Source organism: Dipodomys merriami, unplaced genomic scaffold (assembly GCF_024711535.1).
Source record: "Dipodomys merriami isolate MVZ:Mamm:240054 unplaced genomic scaffold, mDipMer1.0.p SCAF_24, whole genome shotgun sequence".
Lineage (NCBI taxonomy): Eukaryota > Metazoa > Chordata > Mammalia > Rodentia > Heteromyidae > Dipodomys > Dipodomys merriami.
In genome coordinates this window covers 22,364,143-22,386,404 of record NW_027203826.1, presented here as the reverse complement: position 1 = coordinate 22,386,404, position 22,262 = coordinate 22,364,143, and the positions used below count along the sequence as shown (strand labels likewise).

At 45.1% G+C, this 22,262-nt stretch overlaps 1 protein-coding gene across 3 annotated transcripts in view; it reads right to left on the bottom strand.

Annotated features, from left to right (window-relative positions):
- Nucleotides 1–22,262, bottom strand: part of Astn1 (astrotactin 1) — a 299,448-nt gene that overhangs the window by 23,158 nt on the left and 254,028 nt on the right. For all 3 annotated transcript variants that reach the window (XM_070034406.1, XM_070034407.1, XM_070034408.1), the window contains exons 17-18: nt 8,305–8,573; nt 2,383–2,516 (exon numbers count right to left, since the gene is read on the bottom strand). In XM_070034406.1, coding sequence (XP_069890507.1) covers nt 2,383–2,516; nt 8,305–8,573 — 403 coding nt within the window. The remainder of the gene's footprint in view (nt 1–2,382; nt 2,517–8,304; nt 8,574–22,262) is intronic.

Sequence of the window (22,262 nt, the reverse complement as noted above, 5' to 3'; positions counted from 1 at the left end):
TAAGTATCTGTAATGCAAAAACACTCCTACCCTCTACTCAAAGATGCTTCCCGTTGGTCCCCAGAATGACAAAGAACCATTGTTTGGCTGTATCACACCAAATGACTTGCAATGTTAAGTTTCAATTCAGCAAACATGCATGAAGTAGCTCTTAATTGTAAGGGTATATTGGGTGCTAGGACTATAGGAGTTCACAAGCCTATCCTAGATCCTTTCTTTTATGCAGTTTAGTGAACAATAGAAATATGCAACTGCACATATGATCAGAACTTTAACAAGAAATCACGGGATGCTGTGGAAGCAAAAGGGAGGAGTTCAACCAGTGGGGAAAAAAATAGAAAACATATGCGCTTCTGGTTGTGGCTACCATGAAGGAGTGCATGATTTGCATCTGACATTAAGGTGGCAGAGACCCAGAACAGTGTGGATATTGACAAATTCACTAATTAGAGTCGCATGCAGAATGCTATTCTGAAGTAAAAAATAAAAATAAAATTGGGAAGCTTTGGTAAGAAACTAAGCCTTCTGGGAACTCAAATTCTGTGAAACTATAGACTTAGGACAGCCTCTATTGGGAAATAGAAGTGTGTAGAAGCGTTCACACATGGACTTGTGTAAAATTAGAACCTACCTCTGTCTCCAACTACCAATTAAAATGGAAGCAATGAAGGTCTGTTCCCGAAGGAATTGATCCACTTTGACAAGAAAAGTGAAGACCTTAACAGGTATTTCCTGTTTGTGAAAACTTTAACCCAGCATGATCATAAGCTATGACATTTAGTACATTCAGGCTCAAAAATGGAGACCATCTCTAAAATGTTGTGACTAAATAATATTCAGGTCCTTATCTAATAACAGGGCACTTTCTTACCTGGGAGTCAGTTTAATAGCAGTTATTAGACTAGTGGGAGGTTCAAGTTATGATTTTTAAGGAACAAGATGCAAGGTAGAGTTGTCATCACTAAAATTGTATGTGTAGAGAAAGAAGACAGGAGACAAGAGAAGACATTGGATTGGCATCCAACGATGCTTTCCTGTGTTTTCCTCTCTCTCCACGTTCTTCTTGTTCAGACTTGGCTCTTTGGTTTCCAGCCACATCTTCGTGAAGCTTGCCAGTTCCCCTTGACAGTCTGTCTCTGCTTGCTTAGCCCTCCAGTGTTGGCAGCTCTTGCTTTGGGCTTTCTTTGCCTTCCTCATCCCTAAGGTCATGCTCCACCAGCTTGTCCTACCAGCCCTCTTTCATGGACACAATCATTCACTGGCCTAACTCCCAAAGCAGATGCCACATAAGAGGCAAAGCCAGGTCCCTGCCCCAGGCTCCGGCTTCATCTTGGTCCCATCTTCTCTTGAGATGTTTTTCATCTCAAATTGGGCATCTTTTTCATACTTAATCTTTCTGATCCCTCAGAGGCAGATACACCCCTGCTACTCTCCATAGTTCATACCTGGTCTGTAGTATCCTGGCAGATGGCTTTGATCTATCTCCCATTTCTTTGGGGTTAACAAAAATCTTTTGGCTCCTGTGTTATTTTTTCTTAGACTTCCCTCTTTCTCTCTGCTCAATGGCTATCTACAGACTCACCCCAAGACACTTCCCAGGAAAGTCCAAATGGGCCCGCCTTCTTCTCAAATGCACATCCTACGATGCTTCCTTTCTCAGTGTGACCTATTCCTGTTGCAAACTGTCCAGGTCATAAGCCATCAGTCCATTTTCTCCTTCTTCCTCATCCCCATGGTCTACCAGGGGCCTAGCCCTTTTGATTCTATGCTACATCATTTCTCAGTTTCATTCTACCCATGTTACAAGGGCTGCAAATCTGATTTGGCAGCCATGGCCTTGCTTCTAGCTTTACCCACTTAGGGAAAAAAAAAGCATATTCAATCCATTTGAACCCATTTGCTTTTCTATTAAATAGGGGAATGGCAGTACCTACTGGCTCCAAACAATGTCTGGTATCCAGGAAGTAATTGAAAAGCAGCAGTGTTTTTGGTTCTGTTAAATTCTCACTAAGTATTTCTAACATCCACCCTTGCAACCACTCTGCTACCCCATTACCTTTCTAATCATGTTCTTCTTTTCCTCTTTTAAAAAAGAAACTCCATTGATATCCCTCCTCACCATGAATATCTAACAGTTGCCCAAATCCAGAATGAGCCAATCATTCTCCTTCACCTTTCCTTCAAGTATCTATAAGGTCTGTCACACTGTTTCTCTGACTATAACAAATGTGTATGCCTCTCTCTGCATAGATTAGAAGGGCTCCAAAGGCAGGTACTATGCCCTGTTCTTCTTTCTGACCTAGCCTTGTAAACAGTAGACACTCAATAGTGTTTTTTCTGGGCAGGTGTGAGTCAGACACACATGAGGAAAAAGGATCATACACAGGCTGTGGCAGAGGCGCACAGGTGGGGAGTCCGTCGGCTCCAAAGGCAGTGGAGTCACAGCGACACCAGTCTTCGATGACATCTCCAGTCCCCGAGCACCACAGAGAGCTCATGGTGGCCTCTTGTAAGAGCTGCATAAAAGAGCAACCAACGGGTGAGGATCAAGAATGCACAGATGGTTCAATCCTCCATGACTTTCACACAGAAGGTTCTACGACCACTTCAATGACTTTGATTTTTGTTTTGTTTTTCTAAAATTCTTAACCTAAAGGATGGTTTCTGGGGAGCCTGAGTCTGATCGATCCTCTGAGGCGTCCCTTTCCCTTTGGCATAGCAGTTTACCATTGAGGTTAGGAGCGGTCACTTTGGAAGCACGTCATATGCTGTCCTCCATCTCCCCTGTATTATACTGCATCACCCCACACTGTGGAGGTAAGACAGTAAATCAGATCTCCGGATGTTCTGCCTTTGCTACTTTCTGTACCTAGGTACTTTGCCCTTCCTCAAATTTTGTGTGCATCCTTATCTACCCTCTCCATCCAGCCTTAGTTTCCCTGTGATGTACTTTATAACCTACTTGCAGTATTTGCAGAGCTCCACCTTGGGCTGTGATTAGGCATTGAGAGAGGTGCTGATCAAGGGCATGATCAAGAAGAGTCCTGTGGCACCAAGGCTCCGGGCTCTGCTCTGGGTGAGAATCTGAGCATGTCAATCACTGCCAAACTGAATTTTCTCAAGGATTAAAGTAGGATAAAATTAGTACTTTCCTAATAGGGGTATGTGACAATTAAATGAAATAATCTACGCCAAGTGAAATAATCTGTGCACCGTAGCACGTACACATTAGTCATTGATACATTTTAGCAATTATTATTGTCATGGAATGTCAGGATGGAGTCTTAGATAGAACCTTGTGAAAGTGACAAAGTCTGGCACACTCCAAGGAGTGATTTGATTTCATAGGGAATGCTCACTCTTCACAAATAAAGGGTAAAGTTAAACAGTTGAGGGAAGAGAGCTGGGATGGTAGCAATTCCTAGGTGACACAGGAGAGTCTGATGGGCCCTGGCTTCCTTCACCCAGGCAGAGTGACCACTGCAGAGCCCACCACGCTCAGAGCTCACTCTTGTCACTCAACATCTGCAGCCTCGGGTTTCCCTCAAGATTTCCTTCTCCATTTCACCATCATCACACCCACACCAAAGTGGTAAATCAGAGAAACTTTACTGTTCTGGAAAAGGTCATACCAAAAAATTCAAAAAAGAAGAGGAGAAGAGAGGAGAAAGGAAGAAAAGGGAGGGGAGAGGTGAAGAAGAAGAGAAACATTGGAATCGTGGAGGTAAGGGGGAACAAAGAAAAGCAGGGAAGAAAAGATACAGCTCTGCAGAAATTCAAATATCTGAACCTAGGGCAATGTCCTCTTCAAAACTTCTGTGTTACCTGAGATGAAAATATTTGGAATTAGAGTCCTTACCAAATACCCTCCCCAGATTTGAAACCTCTAGGAAGCAGGCCTCCATCCTTGGTTATAGCTATGATTTGTGTAGATTTGTATAATTTATAAGGGCTTTTGGAGGTTGATGCTTGGGTAAATGATACAATCATGATATATAGTGGAGGATTCTGAGAGTAAGAGGCATTGGTTGACTTGCTCAGCCTCCCAGGACCGCCAAGGAAATAGTGCTGGGGCTTGAGTTCACCATGAATCACTGGGCATTGCAGGCTCTTCCTCTCAAGTGTTTTTAATTACTGTACCCCTCAGTGAGGTGCTCACTTTATTTCCTGTCTGACAGACTGAACCAGATCCAAGTAAAGAGATATTTTGCTTAAAAACATTAAAAAACAGTGGGTTTTTTTTCCCCCAGACAGACCAAAACCCAAAGCACCCACAGCCTAGGAGAGTCTAATCAAGAATTATTTGCCAAGCACTTTCAAGAGGCCACTTCCTGTAGTAAGCATGATGATTGTGATTGTGATTACACACAAGACATGTGCCTTGTTATCATGCTTTTTTTGTTGTTTTGTTTTGGTCGGTTGTAGGTCTTGAACTCTGGGCCCGGGCGCTGTCCCTCAGCTCTTCAGCTCAAGGCTAGCGCTCTATCACTTGAGCCACAGCGCCACTTCCGGTTTTCTGGAGGTTCATTGGAGATAAGAATCTCACGGATTTTCCTGCCTAGGCTGTCTTTGAACTGTGATCCTCAGATCTCAGCCTCCGAAATAGCTAGGATTACAGATGTGAACCACCGGCACCTGGTTTTGCCATACATTATGTGACCAAAGACATGTGAATATCTGAGTACCGGATTCATGCTAAGGGCTCCAAAAGGAAAGGTGGAGTATTAGAGATTCACATGGCGACAAGAGCGGAAAGAAAGGGTGAGTAATCTTCTCACGGGAGCAGAAAGGCTCTGAGGGAAAGACATCATTTAGCCACAAAGAAGAATAAGATCCTGTCCTTTGCAGGAAATAGAGCATCCTATTAACTGAGAGAGAATGAGGGAGGGAGTGACACTATTCAAAAGAAAATGCACTCATTACTTGACTTATGTAACTGTAACCCCTCTGTACATCACCTTTACAATAAAATTCAGAAAATAAAAAAAGGACATGATATAAATGGAAAAAAGCTGCTCGTAGAAAGACAAGTAGTGTTGTATATTTTCTCTCAAATGAAGAACAACCCTTTCTCCTGACAAAAATGAAAGCAGAAAAGAGATTACCATGGAAGAAGAAAGGAAAGAAAAAGGTGTGTACGAGAGGGTAAAAGGTTGAATAGAGAGAGTCGAGGCATAGATGCACATATAGGACATCAGAATGAAATCTATTCACTTGCATAATTAATACACAGTAGCAACAGCAATTTTAAAAAGCTTTCTGGAGCCAGGTGCCAGTGGCTCATGCCTAGCTTCTCAGGAAGCTGAGATCTGAGGATCACAGTTTGAAGCCAGCCTGGGAAAGAAAAGGGCCATGAGCCTCTTATCTCCAATTAACCACTCAAAAAACAGAAGTGGCCCTGTGGCTCAAGTGATAGAGCGCTAGACTTGGGCACAAAGAGGCTCAGAGACAGTGCCCAGGCCCTGAGTTCAAGCCCTACAACCAACAGAAGAAGAAAAAAAAAGCTCTCTAGTCAAAAAGTTGGAGAAATGAGATGCATAGAAATTTCAATATGGGTCTGAGTACAGTGATGTATATTTATAATCTCAGCCACGTGGGAAGTGGACATAGAAGACTCACAGTGGGATTAAGTTAGTGAAACCATGTCTCAAAAATGAAACCAGTCAAACTGGGGCATATCGTTATTTCAAGTTAGGTGGAAAGCATGGGAGAGGTTGCCCGCGATCAGAAAGTTAGCACCAAGAAAAATATGTGATCCTGTCTGAAAAGTAACTCAACCAGAAAAGGCTGGGGCATGGCTCAAGTGGTAGAGCAAGTAATAGCCCTGAGTTTAGTCACCAGTACCGACAAAAATAAGAAAGAAAGAAGGAAAGAAGAAAAGACAAAAAGAAAAGAGAAAGGTCAACCTTGAGAAGACTTGGCTGGGTGCTGGTGGCTCACGCCTGGAATCCTAGCAGCTCAGGAGGCTGAGGTCTGAGGTTGCAGTTTGAAGCCAGACAGGGCAGGAAAGTCCATGGGACTCTTATCTCCAATAAACTACCAAAAATAAGACAGAAGTGGAGTTGGGGCTCAAGTGGTAGAGCGCCAGCCTTGAGCAAAAAGAGCAGAGGGAACAGCACTCAAGCTCTGAGTTCAAGCCTCAGGGCCTGATAAATAAATGAATAAGCAAATAGACTTAGACCTGAATGACAGGTCGGTCTGTTTGTCAAGGAAGGAAAAGAGGTAAGAGATTACAGAGGGCTTTGTGGACCAACATAAGGAGGGGCTCACATTTCAAGAGCAATTGAAGAGAGCACCAAAGAGAATGTGTTAAAGCTCTATTTGCGCTTTTTGAGGAGATAGACATTTAAAACGACTGGGAAATTCTACAAAGCACTTCTTGTCTCCAGCTTGGACAAGTGAATGGAAGGCGGACACATTCCTTGAGGTAGAAACGCAACACCCACCTAAAGGCTTGGGGTTAGGAGGAAGCGTACTCGAGTTTTGTGGAGTTGGTTAAGGGGTTTGGCCTGGTTGTTTCTTTACCACAATCACTGCTTAGACTGAAATAGCCTCAGAGATGATCTCATCCAACAGAGGTAGGACAAGGAGAGCATGGGAGGATAGAAAATAATCTCAAAGATAAACATATGGGAGAGATAGAGATTAAAAACAGCCAGTAGCATCAGTGCCACAACTCAGTTCTCACTCCCCTCTTCTCAGTTTCTCCATGCTTTGGGAGAAGGGTTAAAATCAGAATGGAAAAGCTGTCTAGCAGAGGGATAGCAAAGGAAAAATACATCAAAGAAACAAAGGACAGAAACATCGGATGCTGACTGAACTCTAGCCGGGGCCATCTTACCTGTGCTTGAAAATTGAAAGGTTAAAAAGAAGGCCAGAAGGAAATCTTCACTCTGTCATCTTGAACCCCCCCACAGCCCACCCCAGAAGACTGGCATAGGGCAAAAGAGCAGGCCTGAGGTCCCCCACAAACAGCAGGAACACTTCTTCTCTCACTAAGCTCTATCCTGTCTTAGAGTTTTACACACCAGATGCCTAGCAAGATTTGAGTGAACTATGTGAACCCACTTGTCCTAAGGTGAGTGGCACAGACAATCTTGGGTTAGGAGTTCCAGAAGCCTTGGGGAAGACCAGGAGTAAAGTGGACAAGGCTGGGGCTGGCATTGTGTTCACCACTGTAACTTGGGGTCTCCACAGCCACCCAGGCCCTCCTGTTTCCCAACCTAGATCCTTGATGGTTGCTTTACTCCTGCTCTTCCTCCCGTGATGATCAAATTCAAGAGAAATTTGTACATCTTGGAAGCAAATATTCTTTTTGCTCCGGTAACTGTGTGTATGTATGTGTCTGTGTATGTATACACACACACACACACACACACACACACACACACACACACACACACACACACACAGAGCAAAATCCCTCCTGTTGGTTGGAACAACACCTCTGAAACAAACTGTGACACACCAGTTGTCTCTTCAAAGAGAAAAGAGAAAGCAATTATCACCCCACCTGGAGGGGCTCACTCCTCGGGTAAGCTGTCTTGTCCCCAAACTGCTTTGCTTATGGTCTCAGAAGCCCAATACTTGGAGCTTTGTTAATTACCTGTAATAGCCACAATGCTTGTTCTGGTGTGTGGTGATGACTTCCTCTAATCTGTGTGTCCTTGAGGAGGTCAGAGAGCTAGGAAATGGGCTATGCCCGCCTCTGCCTCATGGAACCCCCTATCCCCTCTAGATCCATTCTGTTTCTCCTGTTTCTGTGTGGGTAGGAGAGAGGCAGAGACCAAGGACGCATGGACGGAGACGAGTCAAGGCCTCGCTGCCTGAGCAAAAGCAGATCCGCATGCAGGTGCTGTTTGGTTCTTAGGCCCAATGAAAGCAAACCTTCTGGAAGCTAAGGATGCCCGCAATTTCCTCTGGGAATTATGTCCTGTAGGCCCCTGGGGCACACACAGCTGATCCCAACGAGAGTCGCTCCTGTGCTAGCACAGATAGAACCATGAGAGGAGGTGGCCGACTCCATGCAAACAAGGGGTGAGACCGAGTTGAGCTGACTCTCCCAGCCCCTTGGGAGGGTTCCATGGTGACTTCAGATTGCAAGGACTGCGCTTCCCTCTCTACCCCCTCGCCACGCTCCAAGATGCCACCAGCCCTTAGCTAGGACTCCAACACCAGATTACTCCAGATGCATTCATTGGACTTAATTTGCAAGTATGTAAGTCTAAGCAAACCAGATGCCTGGATGAGGCCTCTTTGAAAGCCTTGTTGTCTTCCCACCGGCCCCAGTCCCCAGCCTCTCACCCTCTGTGTCTGGTTGTTGGTCACCAGTTCGTAGACAGGAGCGGCTCGGGTCACCTCCAGCAGGACGGGCTCGGCGGGTGTGTCCGGGCTGGATGTCACGTGACACAGGGGACAGGAGGAAGGGCAGTGGCCCTGGCTGTGGCACTCCATCCGGACCCCGGCTGCCATGCGCTTGGTGCCAGAGTCGGACAGGCTGGCGATGTATTCTGGGAATGTCAGCACCTTGGGGTCTCTCTCCCGCTCCTCCGATTCATCTGACGGGGAGTTACCTGTCAAACATTTGCACAAGGAAGAGCAAGAGTCAGGGAGGCCAGGGGACGAGGGACAGTCGCAGGCCTTGGGGCCTGGGGTCTGGCTTCTGAGAGGTTAGCAAATGTGGCTTAGAAGGGGCGCGATGTGCTTCCCTCACCCCACTTGATGTGGGGGCCCACACTGTCCCAGTGAGGCAGAAAGAGAGAGAGAGAGAGAGAGAGAGAGAGAAAGAGAGAGAGAGAGAGAGAGAGAGAGAGAGAGAGAGAGAGAGAGAGAGAGAGAAAGCATGCTGGGAAATGGCCAGGCCCCATGTGAGACTCTCACATCTGAGACTCTCAGAATCAGGAGTTCCACCGGTCCATCTGGAGGTTATGTCCATGGAACCTGTGAGGACACCTGTCACCAAGCATACACACCGTACCCCCCACCACAATTCTGGGACTCTGAGGTTTCCTAAATAAACTACAGGCTGCCCAGCACCTCCTTTGGGGCATTGAGAAATGACAGGCTCCAAAGGCACACAGCTCAGGGGCTGACACACAGCCCGGAACTATCATCACAACTATCACTGGCATGCACCAACTACGAAGTGGGATGGATTTGAGCTCTCCTTTAGCCATTGCAAGCAGCAAATTCTGACCTTACACCCGCATAATAGACAAGGAGAATAAGGCCTGTTGACTGAGAGTCACACAGCTAGTATGTTCTGGGATCTGAATCGACTTCTTTGTTCAGATTTCTGACATCATAGAAGAAGAGAGGACATTTCCGCTTTATATGCGTACATTAGGAATGGGGAAGAAGTCTGACTTTTCAATAAAAAGATCTGTACTCTTGTTTGATGAGAAAAAGATAGCTAGAGAATGTAATAGTCTACTTTGGGGTGATAGAAATAGCAACTAAAGGACACTAGGGTTGCTCCCACATAAAGAAAACTGTTCATCATGTCTCTTCCCTTTCTCTTGGTTCTCCATTTGACTAGTCAACGCTAGTGTTGGAGCCTGGGGGAGAAAAGCATTGGGTTCCTGAAGAGATTTCTGACTCGTTTGGGCACGGTGGCTGTCCCAGGCAGGAAATGATTTCAGAGATACTGCTGTGCCCTGGCAACCACAAAGCATGCACGGCACGTTCGTTCCAGTCTCCAAGACTCATCAAGAATGTGGGACTTGATGAGCCAGATCTCTGGGTGAACTGGCTGGAGGGCCTTGCGAAGTGGTTCCAGTGAGTGACTATGACCCACGACTCATGGATATTTTAGAAGAGTTCTCTCCCCGTGGGGTCCCGGGAGCTCCTGAGCATCATCCCTCCCCTTGGTTTGGCGGGTAATTCGAGCCCATTTGAGAAAATCATGAGGCATGACCACCCTGGCCTTGTTCAACCCCCAGCTCTGGACAGCAAACTCCTCCCATGCGTGAAGACAAAGGACTCACTCCTTGACTGTTAAGTGTGGGGTATAATGTATTTAACATGTGGCTTTCGTTTAGTAATAGACACAGAGTTGAGCTCCAGTTCTTTCTGGCTTGTAAAGGGATTGCATAACCACGCTGACCAAATTGAGAAAGGTGGCATTGAACAGGTATCCTGAGAGCTCAGAGCAACTCACCAACCCCTAGGTCAGTTTCCTCACTGGTAGGATTTTACCACACACAGGCTTCTGTACTCCAGTCATCCCCATAGCAGACAGTGTTTGTAAAGGGTCCCCAGTTCTTGGCAGGACTCTCTTCAGACTGCTTTATAGACTGGACTAGAATACACAAGGATACAGTGAGGTTTGTTGGCCTTCAGTCTCAACTCTGGGCAAAACCCATTCACTGAAAAAGTTAATGAATTCCCTTTTTCATAAGTTAGGAAAATACAATATTTCATGTTCAAAACAGGATTTTTGGAATTCTGCCAGGGAGCCTGGCTAGGAGGTTAAGGGGTTCTAGATAAGCTATTTGCACCTTAAAAGATTTTTTTTCCTTACCCAGCGTCCTTTGTTACTAATCCTTTCAACAGAAGCTGAAGAAGTTCCACAAACTCACCACTAGATGGTGGTATTGAACCAGAAAATGAGTTTTGGGTTTTTTTTGTTGTTGTTGTTGTTGTTGGTTTTTGTTGTTTTTTTTCTGAATTCATTTTGGGAAATCCTGGGAAATAAACTTAGAGAATAACCAGCACACCCTACTTCAACCATGTTCATGCAGGTGTAATTTTTTTTCTCAATCAGATAACAAAGACAAAGAGTGAAACAATTGAAAACCAGCTATCCTAGGGAGAAAAAAAATCCAATGAAAGATGTAAGATAGTGACAAGATAATTAAGGAAACACAAAACCGAGGGAAGAAAACACAAAACTTCCTCAATTTTACCTAACACAGAGGAAAGTTTACCTAATCAAGAGGAAGAATGCCACAAACTTCCTTGACTAAAGTACCCAGGAGCCTTCCCTAGCCACTGCCTGTCACTAGGGGGCGCTGCATCCACAAACACAGAGGATCATGGAGGGTTCCCACCTCCTCCCTTACTCCCCAGCTCTCCATCATTAAGGCTTATAATTGCTGTAAACATGAGGGGTTGCTCCCCTTGCTGTGGTCTGGATATCCCAATTAAAATCAAGATGCACACATTCTTTGTCAATGCCCTTTAGCCTCAGATGTTTGGCAAGACTGGACAGTAGAGATAAGGGGGAAGGAAGAGGGTGGGGGTGGAGGTAAAGCAACCAAATTCTCCTTCTCCTTCTAGCTCAGAATGCTATTTTCTGTCACCTGAAGATAGGCAACTGCCTACCCTATGCAAGGTCCCTGCAGAAGGCCAAGACCCACGATCCATTCAGTCCTCTGGTTACCTCAAATGGCATCTACAAGAGAGCTGGCTTTGCCCAGAATTGATGAGCAGTGATCTCCCCAAAGCTATCCATTCATGTTTCTGTGAAGAATAGAAATGTGTGTGGGAGAGAGATTTCTCTAAGAGAAAATGCATTTTCCATGTGAAGTTAAGGATACTTTGGGGAAATACTCCTTTAAATGATGGCGTTTAGTGGTGAAAGCCCAGATAAATCTCCTTAGCCCAAAGAGAAGGCCTACAACCATCCCAGCTGTGTCAAATGAAAGAGCAGCTCGGGTCCTGAAAACTTCAGGAGCGTGTGATCCCTGACACTTGTTTTCAGCTCCTCCTCTGTTAGAACGAGTGGTAGAGAGGTTTATGGGCAGACAATTGCAGAGAGGGATGACCATCTATTTGCTCCTAGTTCAAGGGTTCACTGTCCACCCCTTGGGGGAACTCCACTACAAGTTCTTGGGTACTTTCCCTTCTTCTACCCTCCCTCCACAGTCTGGGTAGAAATGCTCTAGGAATTTATATGCTGTCTCTTAGCAAACCAAACACTCTGTTTCTATGTCTCTGGCCATCAGAAATAAGCTACAGTTATACAGTTATACTCAAAAGAGTATAAAGCCAGAAAAGATGCCCTCTGATAAAAAATAACCAGTGTGACCCCTCCTTCTCCCATCCCTGTTTACCGAATCGAGTCCATTGCTCTCTGGAGAGGCTCTTGTATCTGGCTGTGACAAAAAAGTTGTCTTACACGTAGAGGAGTATTCAACCTGGAATGTAGTTAACAACTCTAAAACTGCAAGGCATTTTGCAAATACAGTTTGCTATAAATAAATGCCATTTGCTTTAGGCTAAATTTGTATCCTCCAGCACCCAAGTGGATGAATTTCTCCCAATAGAATATTGTGGTGTGAGAATATTGGCATCCCTTCCTGCTCCAGATCTCCATGGAGCCCATGGCTTGCGGCATGTACAGACTGACCCACCTCCACTTCCGGACACACAGGATGATGAAAGTGACCAACCCATTCCCATGCAGGACCTGCTCTGCAAGTGGGAACGGACAGGACACCAGGGTGAATTAGTTGCTATGAAGTAAATTGGTACAATTCCTGTAGGATTCGAGGACTGCGTAAGAATCTCTCTCCTGAGTTGGTGCCCAAGGCAATGAGATGCTAATGACATCACAGCTAGAGCGACAGTGGCAGTTCATTAGGCAGCAAAGAATCAAATGCAAACTAATCAGATGGCAGCTTTGGGGAATAGCATGGGTCACAGAGGAAAAAGGGCTGATGTGGGCAGATGAAGCCCAGCTCAGCAAAGTATACCCACATCCTGCAGGCCAGGGCCTACCCCAACCTTCACAACACCTACTGTTGCAGGCAGATGACCTGGCTGAGTGATTGGAGCGTGCATCTCCTTTCATCTGCAGAGGATACAGTTAGTCTCTCGCAATGGTTAATACTATGTTTGGACAGAAAGGTTGAGGTCACCGTGAACTTAAACTGTGTGCCACTTCCATGGTGACACGCATTCTGAGATCCAAACCAAATACAATGTGATGATTAATAATTAGAGAAAAGGACACAGAGCACAGACTGGCCACTTCTCTTTATGCTTTAATAATACGTAAGTGCTACATGGTCAGGGATAGTGTCATTTTCACATTGAAATGTCTTTTCTTAGCTTTAATGTGTATACTTTAGTCTGCCTATCATCTATCTATCTATCTGTCTATCTATCTATCTATCTATCTATCTATCTATTCATCTATCTATCTCATCTGGTTATCTGTCATCTATCACCTCTATCTACATACATCTATTTGTCTATATTTATCTATCTATTATCTATCATATATATCTATGAATAAACAACTATTTACATGTATATCTACATGTCATATATATCTATATATCTGTCTATCCTCTATATCATATCTACTTACATCTACTTGTATACATATATATATATATATATATAATCGATATCTATCTATATACCTATCTACCTATATCCATGGATATTCTGATAAGTTCTAGTCATAGACTTAAATTCTTTCTTTCTTTCTTTCTTTTTTTTTTTTTTTTTTGTCGGTCGTGGGGCTTGAATTCTGGGCTTGGGCACTATCCCTCAGCTCTTCAGCTCAAGGTGAGCACTCTACCGCTTGAGCCACAGCACCACTTCCAGTTTTCTTGGTTTATTGGAGATAAGAGTCTCACGGACTTTCCTGCCCAAGCTGGCTTTGAACCATGATCCTCAGATCTCAGCCTCCAGAGTAGCTAGGATGACAGGCATGAGCCACAGGCGCCCGGCTTAAATTCTATTTAAAGAAAAACCTCAAGCACAGAAACTAAAACTGAAGTAGTTGTAAGCTGTTCTCTAGTCTTTTACTAAAGCTTCAACCCACCAAGTAGTACAAAGCATTATTGAGGTGACAGTGGACTTTCTCTAGCCAGGGTCTCTATACAATTAACAGATTGTAACTCTTCTGCTTGGACATACACTTATATGGATGGCAGAACCTCAGATCCAACACATTCCAACATCAGTCATTATCTCCTCATTCTGCTTGGCAGCCTTTTCCTCCTCTTCTAGGTACCAGCTCAGGGAAAGCGACAGCTGACTTCCCAGGTGCTCAAGTCAGAAAGCCTGGCTGGTTTCATTGCTCACAGCCCCCAGCCCATTAATCAGCTAATGCTAAATTTACTTTCCACCTCCCCAAACCGTGCACTTATCTGCACCCTCTCCACCCCACGAGAGAAGTGGTACTTCAGAAACTCCTAATCACACTGATTAGGTTTGATTTCTGCCTTCAGCACTTGTTAGTTGTGTGATTCGGGGTTCAGTTCTCAGCTTCCCTGTGTCTGGGCTTCCTCATAGGAAAAATAAAGATAACTGGGCTAATTCCAATCCACAGAGATAGATGGAAGGACAGATGGACAGACCGATAGACAGACAGAGTATGCTGGAGACACAGTGGGCGATCTCTAAATTTCCTTCTTGTTTTCCTGTGTGATACCTTTCTACCTACCTGCTTTGTTCATCACCAACTCCATTATACAGTGAGTACCCTGAATGGCAAAACTGTGTCCTGTTCTCCACTACAATATCTCCAAGTATTCTATATGTAACGTACACTAATGGATTCAACAATTCATTAAACAAATATTTACTGAATGACTCCAAGGGGGTGATGGGTAATACATCATTACTAATGACTTGTACAACAAGTCATTCCACTCTGTCTTCTGCAGGTACTAACTAGCCGGGCTGGGTTTACAGTCATTCGGGGCATTGCTGAACTACGTTGTTTGGAAATGCTCTTTGTTTTGTCATGAGAAAAGGTGCATAATTCCCACTCACTGGGCAACACTACTTTCAGATACAGAGAGAGTGGTTCAGAAACTGATCTGGATGAAAAGAGGTGAAGATTTGGCGCACACTGTTTGTTCCTGCACACTGTGTAAAACACACAGGGGCATATCCACATGGCTCAGCATGTTAGGATTTAAGCTTCGGCCAGGACCAGGCCAGATCTGGTGCTAAAGGACAGACAGTTGTTCCTGGCTAGAATATCTGGAAAAGCTGAAAGCCTGTTGGAAGGGCATGGCGATGGCTCAGGACAGTGATATCCTGGAACCAAAGAGTAGTCTAGGTGGAAAAGAAAAGGCCCAGGGGTGGCGGAAGGTGTTCTGGATCTCTGTGCAAATCTGGGAATGCCATGCAGACATGGCATCACACGGACCTGTTTAACAATGAAGATGGCCCTGCAAGCGAGATCTACCCTGACCTCCAACAGTGGTCTCAAAACTTACATTTTCTGAAGTTTTGTTACTCTGCCCACCGTGGCTGCCTCTGGGGAGGAATCCCATGTTCCCAGCCTCAAGTCATCTCTACCTAGTAGATCCAAGTAAGTATGCCACTCTTTGGGAATTAAATAATGGAAACCATTGCTTCTCAGCTGATCATCAAAAACAAACAATAAAACCTCCTAGCTCTAAAGAATGTGTACTTTTATCATTTCTTAGAAATGAAATGGATTTTATTGTTTTTAATCTTTGGGACGTATCCTTTACTTTTTTACTCTACGGTTAAGGTAATGATACATATCAGAATCAATTATTCAGAACATTTTTTTTAAAGGAAGTTTCTGGAAACAGCAGCTCTTTGTCATGATCATGCCCTGTAACCGGCCCTTCAGAGCAGTAAGCAAGGTTGCCAGATCCTGTGTGGTAATTAGTGTTCATCAGATACCCCTGAACACCTCAACAAAATACCATTAACTTGGAGACTCAAGGAAAGGTGTCTCCCAGAAAAGTGAATTCTCAGTTAATTGATATTTATCCAGAAAGGGCTTACTTTTATTGTAGTCCTTGTTGGTATTTTCTCTTCTAATTTCCTGCCTCCAAAACAGAATTCAACCTTTCCCGCAAGGGACCTCTGCTCATCAATTGTGACTATGCAGATTTCGAAGATATAGGAGACAAATCAAATGGCATCTGTACCACCAGTGGCTTTTAAAACTCCACCAGTAACCATGCTATCTTTTCTCAAGATTGTCCTTTCTTTACAGGCATTTTGTAAAGTATCTGATTGAGGTTCCTGACTGGTCAGGTTCAATTGCGATTTGGGTGTAGAAAAAGTGCTTGGTCTTTGCCAAAAAGTTGTTAGTCAGCTTTGGTATGGGAACAGTACACTTCATCACTGATTTCCTAGTTTCCCAGAGCCTTCCATATGCCTCTTTTGGGCCAGTGACAATGGGTATGAGATAAGAAATTGAGTTAAAGAAGTTGCAGGATGGTAGAATCTACCAAGGCATGAAGAGGAACACAAAACAGCCTTTGAAATTTGATTGTGACCCAACTGCCTCCCATTCTCAACTGTAAATTTCACGTGAAGAAGAAAACAAGGACATTGTTGCTGTTCCTGGAATCCCTCTTTGCACAGCCCCGGGATCTCATGAGGAAAGAGAATCAAGCCCAACACTTGCTGGAAATCACCAAAGCTTTTGCTGCAAAAACAACCTATCCTGCTCTGCTAGACTGTGACTCCCCAGTGAGCGAGTCACTCCTACGCTGCCCCAAATATCTATTGCTTGCTTGCGCTCTCTCTCTGTCTCTCTGTCTCTCTGTCTCTCTTTCTCTGTCTGTATGTCTCTCTCTCTCTCTCTCTCTCTCTCTCTCTCTCTCTCTCTCTCTCTCTCTCTCTCTCTCTCTCTCTCTCTCTCTCTCTCTCTCCTGTCCTTCTTTCCTTATGTATGCATGGATAGCTGCTCTGCTCTCCTTATTCGCAGGAGAAGTAATGCTACTGGCACCTTGCGCCTGTAAACACAAGAGCCTCAACCACAGCACATCACACTGCACTTGGTTTGTCATTAATCGGTCACATTCACTCCCAGGGCAAGGATGCTCTCTGGTGTGAGTGGACTTGGCATCCAGCACTGTGCTCTGAAAGTGTTCCCTCCCTCCTTATCTCCCTCCCTCTTGGCAGGATTGTTATGTCATTGTAGGTATACTAGCTTCTACCCACATTGTGAGATCTGAAGCAGTTTAACTAATTCCTGTGTGTGGGGGGGTGGTATTTCTTTTTATAGTGTTATTATGAAGGTGATGTACAGTGGGGCTTACAGTTGCATAAGTCAGGTAGTAAATACGTTTCTTTTTGGACAATGTCACCCCTTCCCTCACTCTCTCCCAGTTTTTCCCTCCCATCCTAATTCCACAGTTGTTGTTGTCACCCTCACATTTCTTTAGTCACTAAAGGTCTTCACGAACTGACTACCAATGTTTGTGATTTTGTTTTTGTCAGTCGTGAGGCTTGAACTTGGGGCCGGGGCGCTGTCCTTCAGCTCTTCAACTCAAGGCGAGCACTTTGCCACTTGAGCCACAGCGCCACTTCTGGTTTTCTGGTGGTTTATTGGCGATAAGAGTCTCATGGACTTTCCTGCTTGGACTGGCTTTGAATTGTGATCCTCAGATCTCAGGCTCCTGAGTAGCTAGGATAACAGGTGTGAGCCATTGGTGCCCAGCTGTTTATTTCTTATCAAGCTGTTTTCTCCTATTTCCCTGGGCTTCCTTAACAAAGTGCCATGAGCTTTATTAGAAAGAAAAAAAAAACCTGATTGCTCCCCAGCTCTGAAGGTTAACTATCCAAAATTAAGGTGCCATGTTCCCTTTGAAAGCTGTAGAGAGCAACCTCTCTTTCTTCTTCCTAATGTCTGGTAGCTTCCAGAAGCCCTGGGCAGCCCCTTGGCTTAGGGCTGTACCACCCTATTTCTGCCTTACACAACTTTCTTCTCTGTGTGTCTGTGCCCAAGTCTACCGCTTTGTCCTCTTATAAAGAGACCTCTCACTGGATTTAGAGCCTACTCCAAGAGCAGCTCATCTTAACAATCTTCGCCAGGATCCTATTTCCACGGAAGTTCACAATCTGTCGCTGCAGGACTGTCGTAGGAAATTCAGTTTGACACCACAGAGACCATCACCTTGAACCTGGAACCTGGACCAGCGGGCCCACCCCTACTTCAGTCCCTGGCCATTTGGGAACTGGTCATCCGTCCCTTTATGAAAAGGAAACAAGTTTCCGGCTCCTTCCGTTCAGTAGAAGCTGTATGCAGCTTCTCATCACTGTCAAAATAAACCTGACATAGAGATTCAGAGTCACAGCCTTCAGGATGTGCAGAATCGTGCTGGATTATCCCTGCTGCGTCTCCACAGAGAGACTGGCATGGGGAGAGGGAGGAGGGAGAGAGACGAGGCTGGGAGAGAGGTGAAAATGAGGAACACCTGCGGGATTTGCTATTTTCAAATCTCCATTAGCAGAAAGGCAACGTGAATGAGTGGGCATGCTCAGCAGGCTACAGGAGAGAGGCTTCCTTGCTCTTGTCTGGAAGTGAAAGTCCCCCGGCCCCCTTCTCTTGTCTGAGAGGATGAGCTGAGAAGTCAACTATGCACCCCCCAAGACTGCTGTGGAGAAAGCGCTTCCCTCTCCTTAGAAGGAGCCAGGAAAACTCTCAGAGGAGTAATTTTGCAGATGATATGCAGAGCAAAAGAAACCCCCAGAGCACCGGCTCTGTTTCCAAAGGCCTCCACTCAGCCACAGAGGAATGAATCTATACAATAGCATCGTTTCTCCACTGGGAGGCGTGTGTGAGTCTCTTTAGCCTGGCCAGACCATCTGCCTCTTTAAGACTCCCTCTGTGCCTTACAGCACCCCTGCTTTCTTGCTTCTCCATTCCTGACCTCTGCCCTGGATGCTCCTGCCTCAACTCCCTTCTCCACTCAAGCCTGAGCAGCAACACGCAGCGGGGAACCCCTGGATAGTTCTGAAGTGGGTCTAACCTCCATGCCATCGTGACTTGCATGTCTGGTTATAAAAACTTGGCCACGCAGGGTACACACGGAGGGTCCCGGGGAAGGCCCGCTAAGCTGAGTTACCTGCAGGTGGGGAGTCTGTTGGGACGGATTTAGCTTCCCCAATGGAGATTCAGTGTCTTGCTGAGACATTGCAAAGCTGGGCTTATAAATAGCTTTAACTACCAAAGGGTCTAGAAATGCTGAATAAAATATTACTCAATAATAATACCACTCCAACCGGCCAGGGAATGTTGTCATGGTCTCCGTCTTCCTCTGGATACGCTCTCCCGGCTTCTGTTTTCCAAATGAATCTGGATGTTAAATCCTTGTGCTGTCCTGACCAATTTATTCTGCAAATTAACTATAGATGACAGAACTTAAAGTCCGTTACCACTTAGCTTTGCCTCACTGAAATTTATGTTGCTTCTCAGCTTTCCAGAACTACCAGCTCACACAGACAGGGGCTGGTGGCAGTGATTTGGGATTCTGAGCCATCCTCTCACCTTTAGTCCTTATCTCTTAAGTTCTAAAATGTGCTGAGCGGACAGGGCACTTTACACGTCTTGGTGACCTGTACCCTCCATCCACACACATCCTCCCAGCCCTGTAGTTACCTCTCCAAGCTTTAATGAAGCTCTCATTATAAGATACGGTTTTACCCAGAGCTGCAACCCAAACCCTGTTTAGGAGAGAGATTCCCAAGTGGGCCATCTACTGGATTCCAATGCTATTTGTGGGTAGTGGAAAGAGAAGGACCAGGACTGATAGAGGCAGAGAGAGGGAACAAAGGTTCTGAGATAAATGGGCTAATAAGGAGACCATGGCTGCTAAGCCAACAGGCGGATCTCAGGTCATGGTAAGACAATGTGGCAATGACAGTCACAATGGTAAGGCAAGCTGCACACCAGAATTTGGTTCGGCTCTCAGTGGTTCAAGCCAAGAGTAACTTAACTCCCAACTAGGATCGCAGGGCATGGGGAGACCAAGTCCTAGAAACAATGGCTAAAGGAAACAGAATGGTTCAGAATGGATACAGAGGCAGACTTGGCTCTCCCTTTTCACTTCTGGGTTGTCACTTGTGAATGGGAGCACATTTTTACAGAGCAGAATTCAGATCCAAGGCAAGAATCCATGGGAAGATGAGTTTACTGAGCCACAGTCTTCCACTGATTGCCTCATCTGTGCCAGAATCAGTATCCTTTGGCGTTCAATAAGAAAAATACTCAGATGAACAAGGCAGGGAGGGGGTGCACAGAAACACGACGATGATATGACAAGTGGAGTCATCACAGGAATGGTGAGGTGTCGCAGTACACATGTACTGAAGTACACTCCAGTGGAGGAGAAACGAAGACAGCTGATTCTTTTAAGGACAGTTTGGTTTTTGTGGTAATTTCCAGCTGGCCTGAAATGAGATGGACAGCCTTGAAGATGGGTGAGTCCTGGACGAAGGAAAGTCCTCACGTACACGTTGACCAGTCACTTGTCAGGTGCGTCAAAGCAAGGTGAGCATTTGAAAAGAACGAGTCCCTGGTCCCTCTTCACAGTAAAATGTGAAGTTTCTATTATTCTATGACCTGCTCTTTTATTTCCCAAATCAGTGGAGCTAAGCACCTGCACTTCACACGTACCCCAGGTGATTCTGACTCAGACTGCCTGCAGATAATATGGAAAGACTCGCCGGCCCAGGCGAGGGTGATATTTTATTACATATTGTCAGCACACATGTTGAGAAATCTTCCAAGTGCCCAAGACATAAAAGAGAAGAAAGCGAGAAATGTTCTTTTAGTTTTGAACATCTTACTGTTTGATAAACATAAGCAGTTCATTGTTTGTGGAGCCGTTCTGACAACATGAACTCAGAGCCCCGCTCTAGAGGTCTAATTTAGAAATGATAATCAACTAAAACATCAACAGCCTTGGACTGAACTGGGCCCGAAATAACCAAAAGTGCTTCCCAGCCAGAAGGGGCAGGTGCTAGCCCTGACTGGGCTCCTGTCACAAGCAGCAGGTGCAATCATTGGTTATGGACACTTGGCCTCTTTGGGGGACATACAGAACAAGTTCCTAGTGGCCCAAAGTCCATGGTATACAAGGAGTTAGAGTCTCTGGGACCCCTGGGTTGGGTCTAGGGGTAACACCTGGCCTGGGAAACAAAAGGGAAGGTAGGAGAGTCTGTAGTAACCCATCATGCCACAAGGAAAATGGCCAAGGCAGAGGCTGAAACTGCTTCATCACCTTGGTCACTACTGTAGGAATGACCAGGATTGACCTAGACTTCATTATGTCAAGATATAAGAGAGTCACTCCTGGGTTCCGATTCAGAGCTCTGAGCCCTATGCATTGGACTTCACTTTCCTTATCTGCAAAAGGGGTTAATAACAGCTGGTCATGCTGGCCTGTGTGTTTCATGGGAGAATATCATGATACTATTATACCTTCATGGGCCCTCTGGTATACTCAGTTGTGGCCATTTTCACTATTTTATCCCCCTTACCAAGCACAGTCCTGTTACCCAGTAAATACTCAATAAATATGTCATGAAGGAAAATATTGTAATGTTAAAAAGAAAAACAAAGACCAGACAGGCAGTAGTAAATAAAGACTAAATGTGTGGGCTTCAAAGCTATAGGAACTTAACTGACCAAGGAAGAAATACGGTGAGTTCCCACATACTAAAGAGACTGGAAATTCCTGCTGGGGGTGAAATTAGGGTCAGGGAAAGGCTCTGCCACTTGTCTTCAAAATGCAGCTGAAGAAACCATAACTTCATCCAGGCCTCAGAGTACCTACGCTGTCAAGTAAAAGTAGAGGTAGAATACGTAGGGCCCAACTGACCTCTAGCTTCAGAAACAGAAGCACAAAGCCCCTGAGAGCCCCTTGGGATGGAAAAGAGAGAAGAAAAAGATGATGTGAAATTTATAACTAGTTGGTGATCATGGGCTTCCATGTAAACTTTCAATGCATAATATCAGCCCAAAGGCATAGTGAGTTTGCCTAACTGTGGTACCTGGGGCATGTGTGTTCAGACTGAAGTAATGCCAATGTCCCTTACAGTAGAACCTGCAAGGCCAGCAGCCAACCTCTCTGGAAGTTGGATATTAACTGACAGCCAAAGAAAGACAGAAATAAGTAGAAAACTGCAGTAGACCATGCTGAACTTTCCTTCAAATGTAAGTGCTACACTATTAGAATAAGACTAAATTTTGATCTGTAAGCCATCCTTTTTAGTTATAAAAGATTCCACTAAAACCAGGCACCAGTGGCTTACGCTTATAATCCTAGCAACTCAGGAGACTGAGATCTGAGGATCTTAAAGCCAGCCCAAACAGGAAAATTAGTGAAACTCTTATATCCAATTAACCACTAGAAAACCAGAAGTGGAACTGTGGCTTCGTGTAGTAGAGCACAAGCCCGGAATAAAAGAATTCAGGAACAGTGCCCAAGCCCTTAGTTCAAGCCCCATGAACCACAGAAAGGAAAAGAAAAGATCTCTTCCTAAACACTGGATGGATAGCACTTACAGGGAGTAGA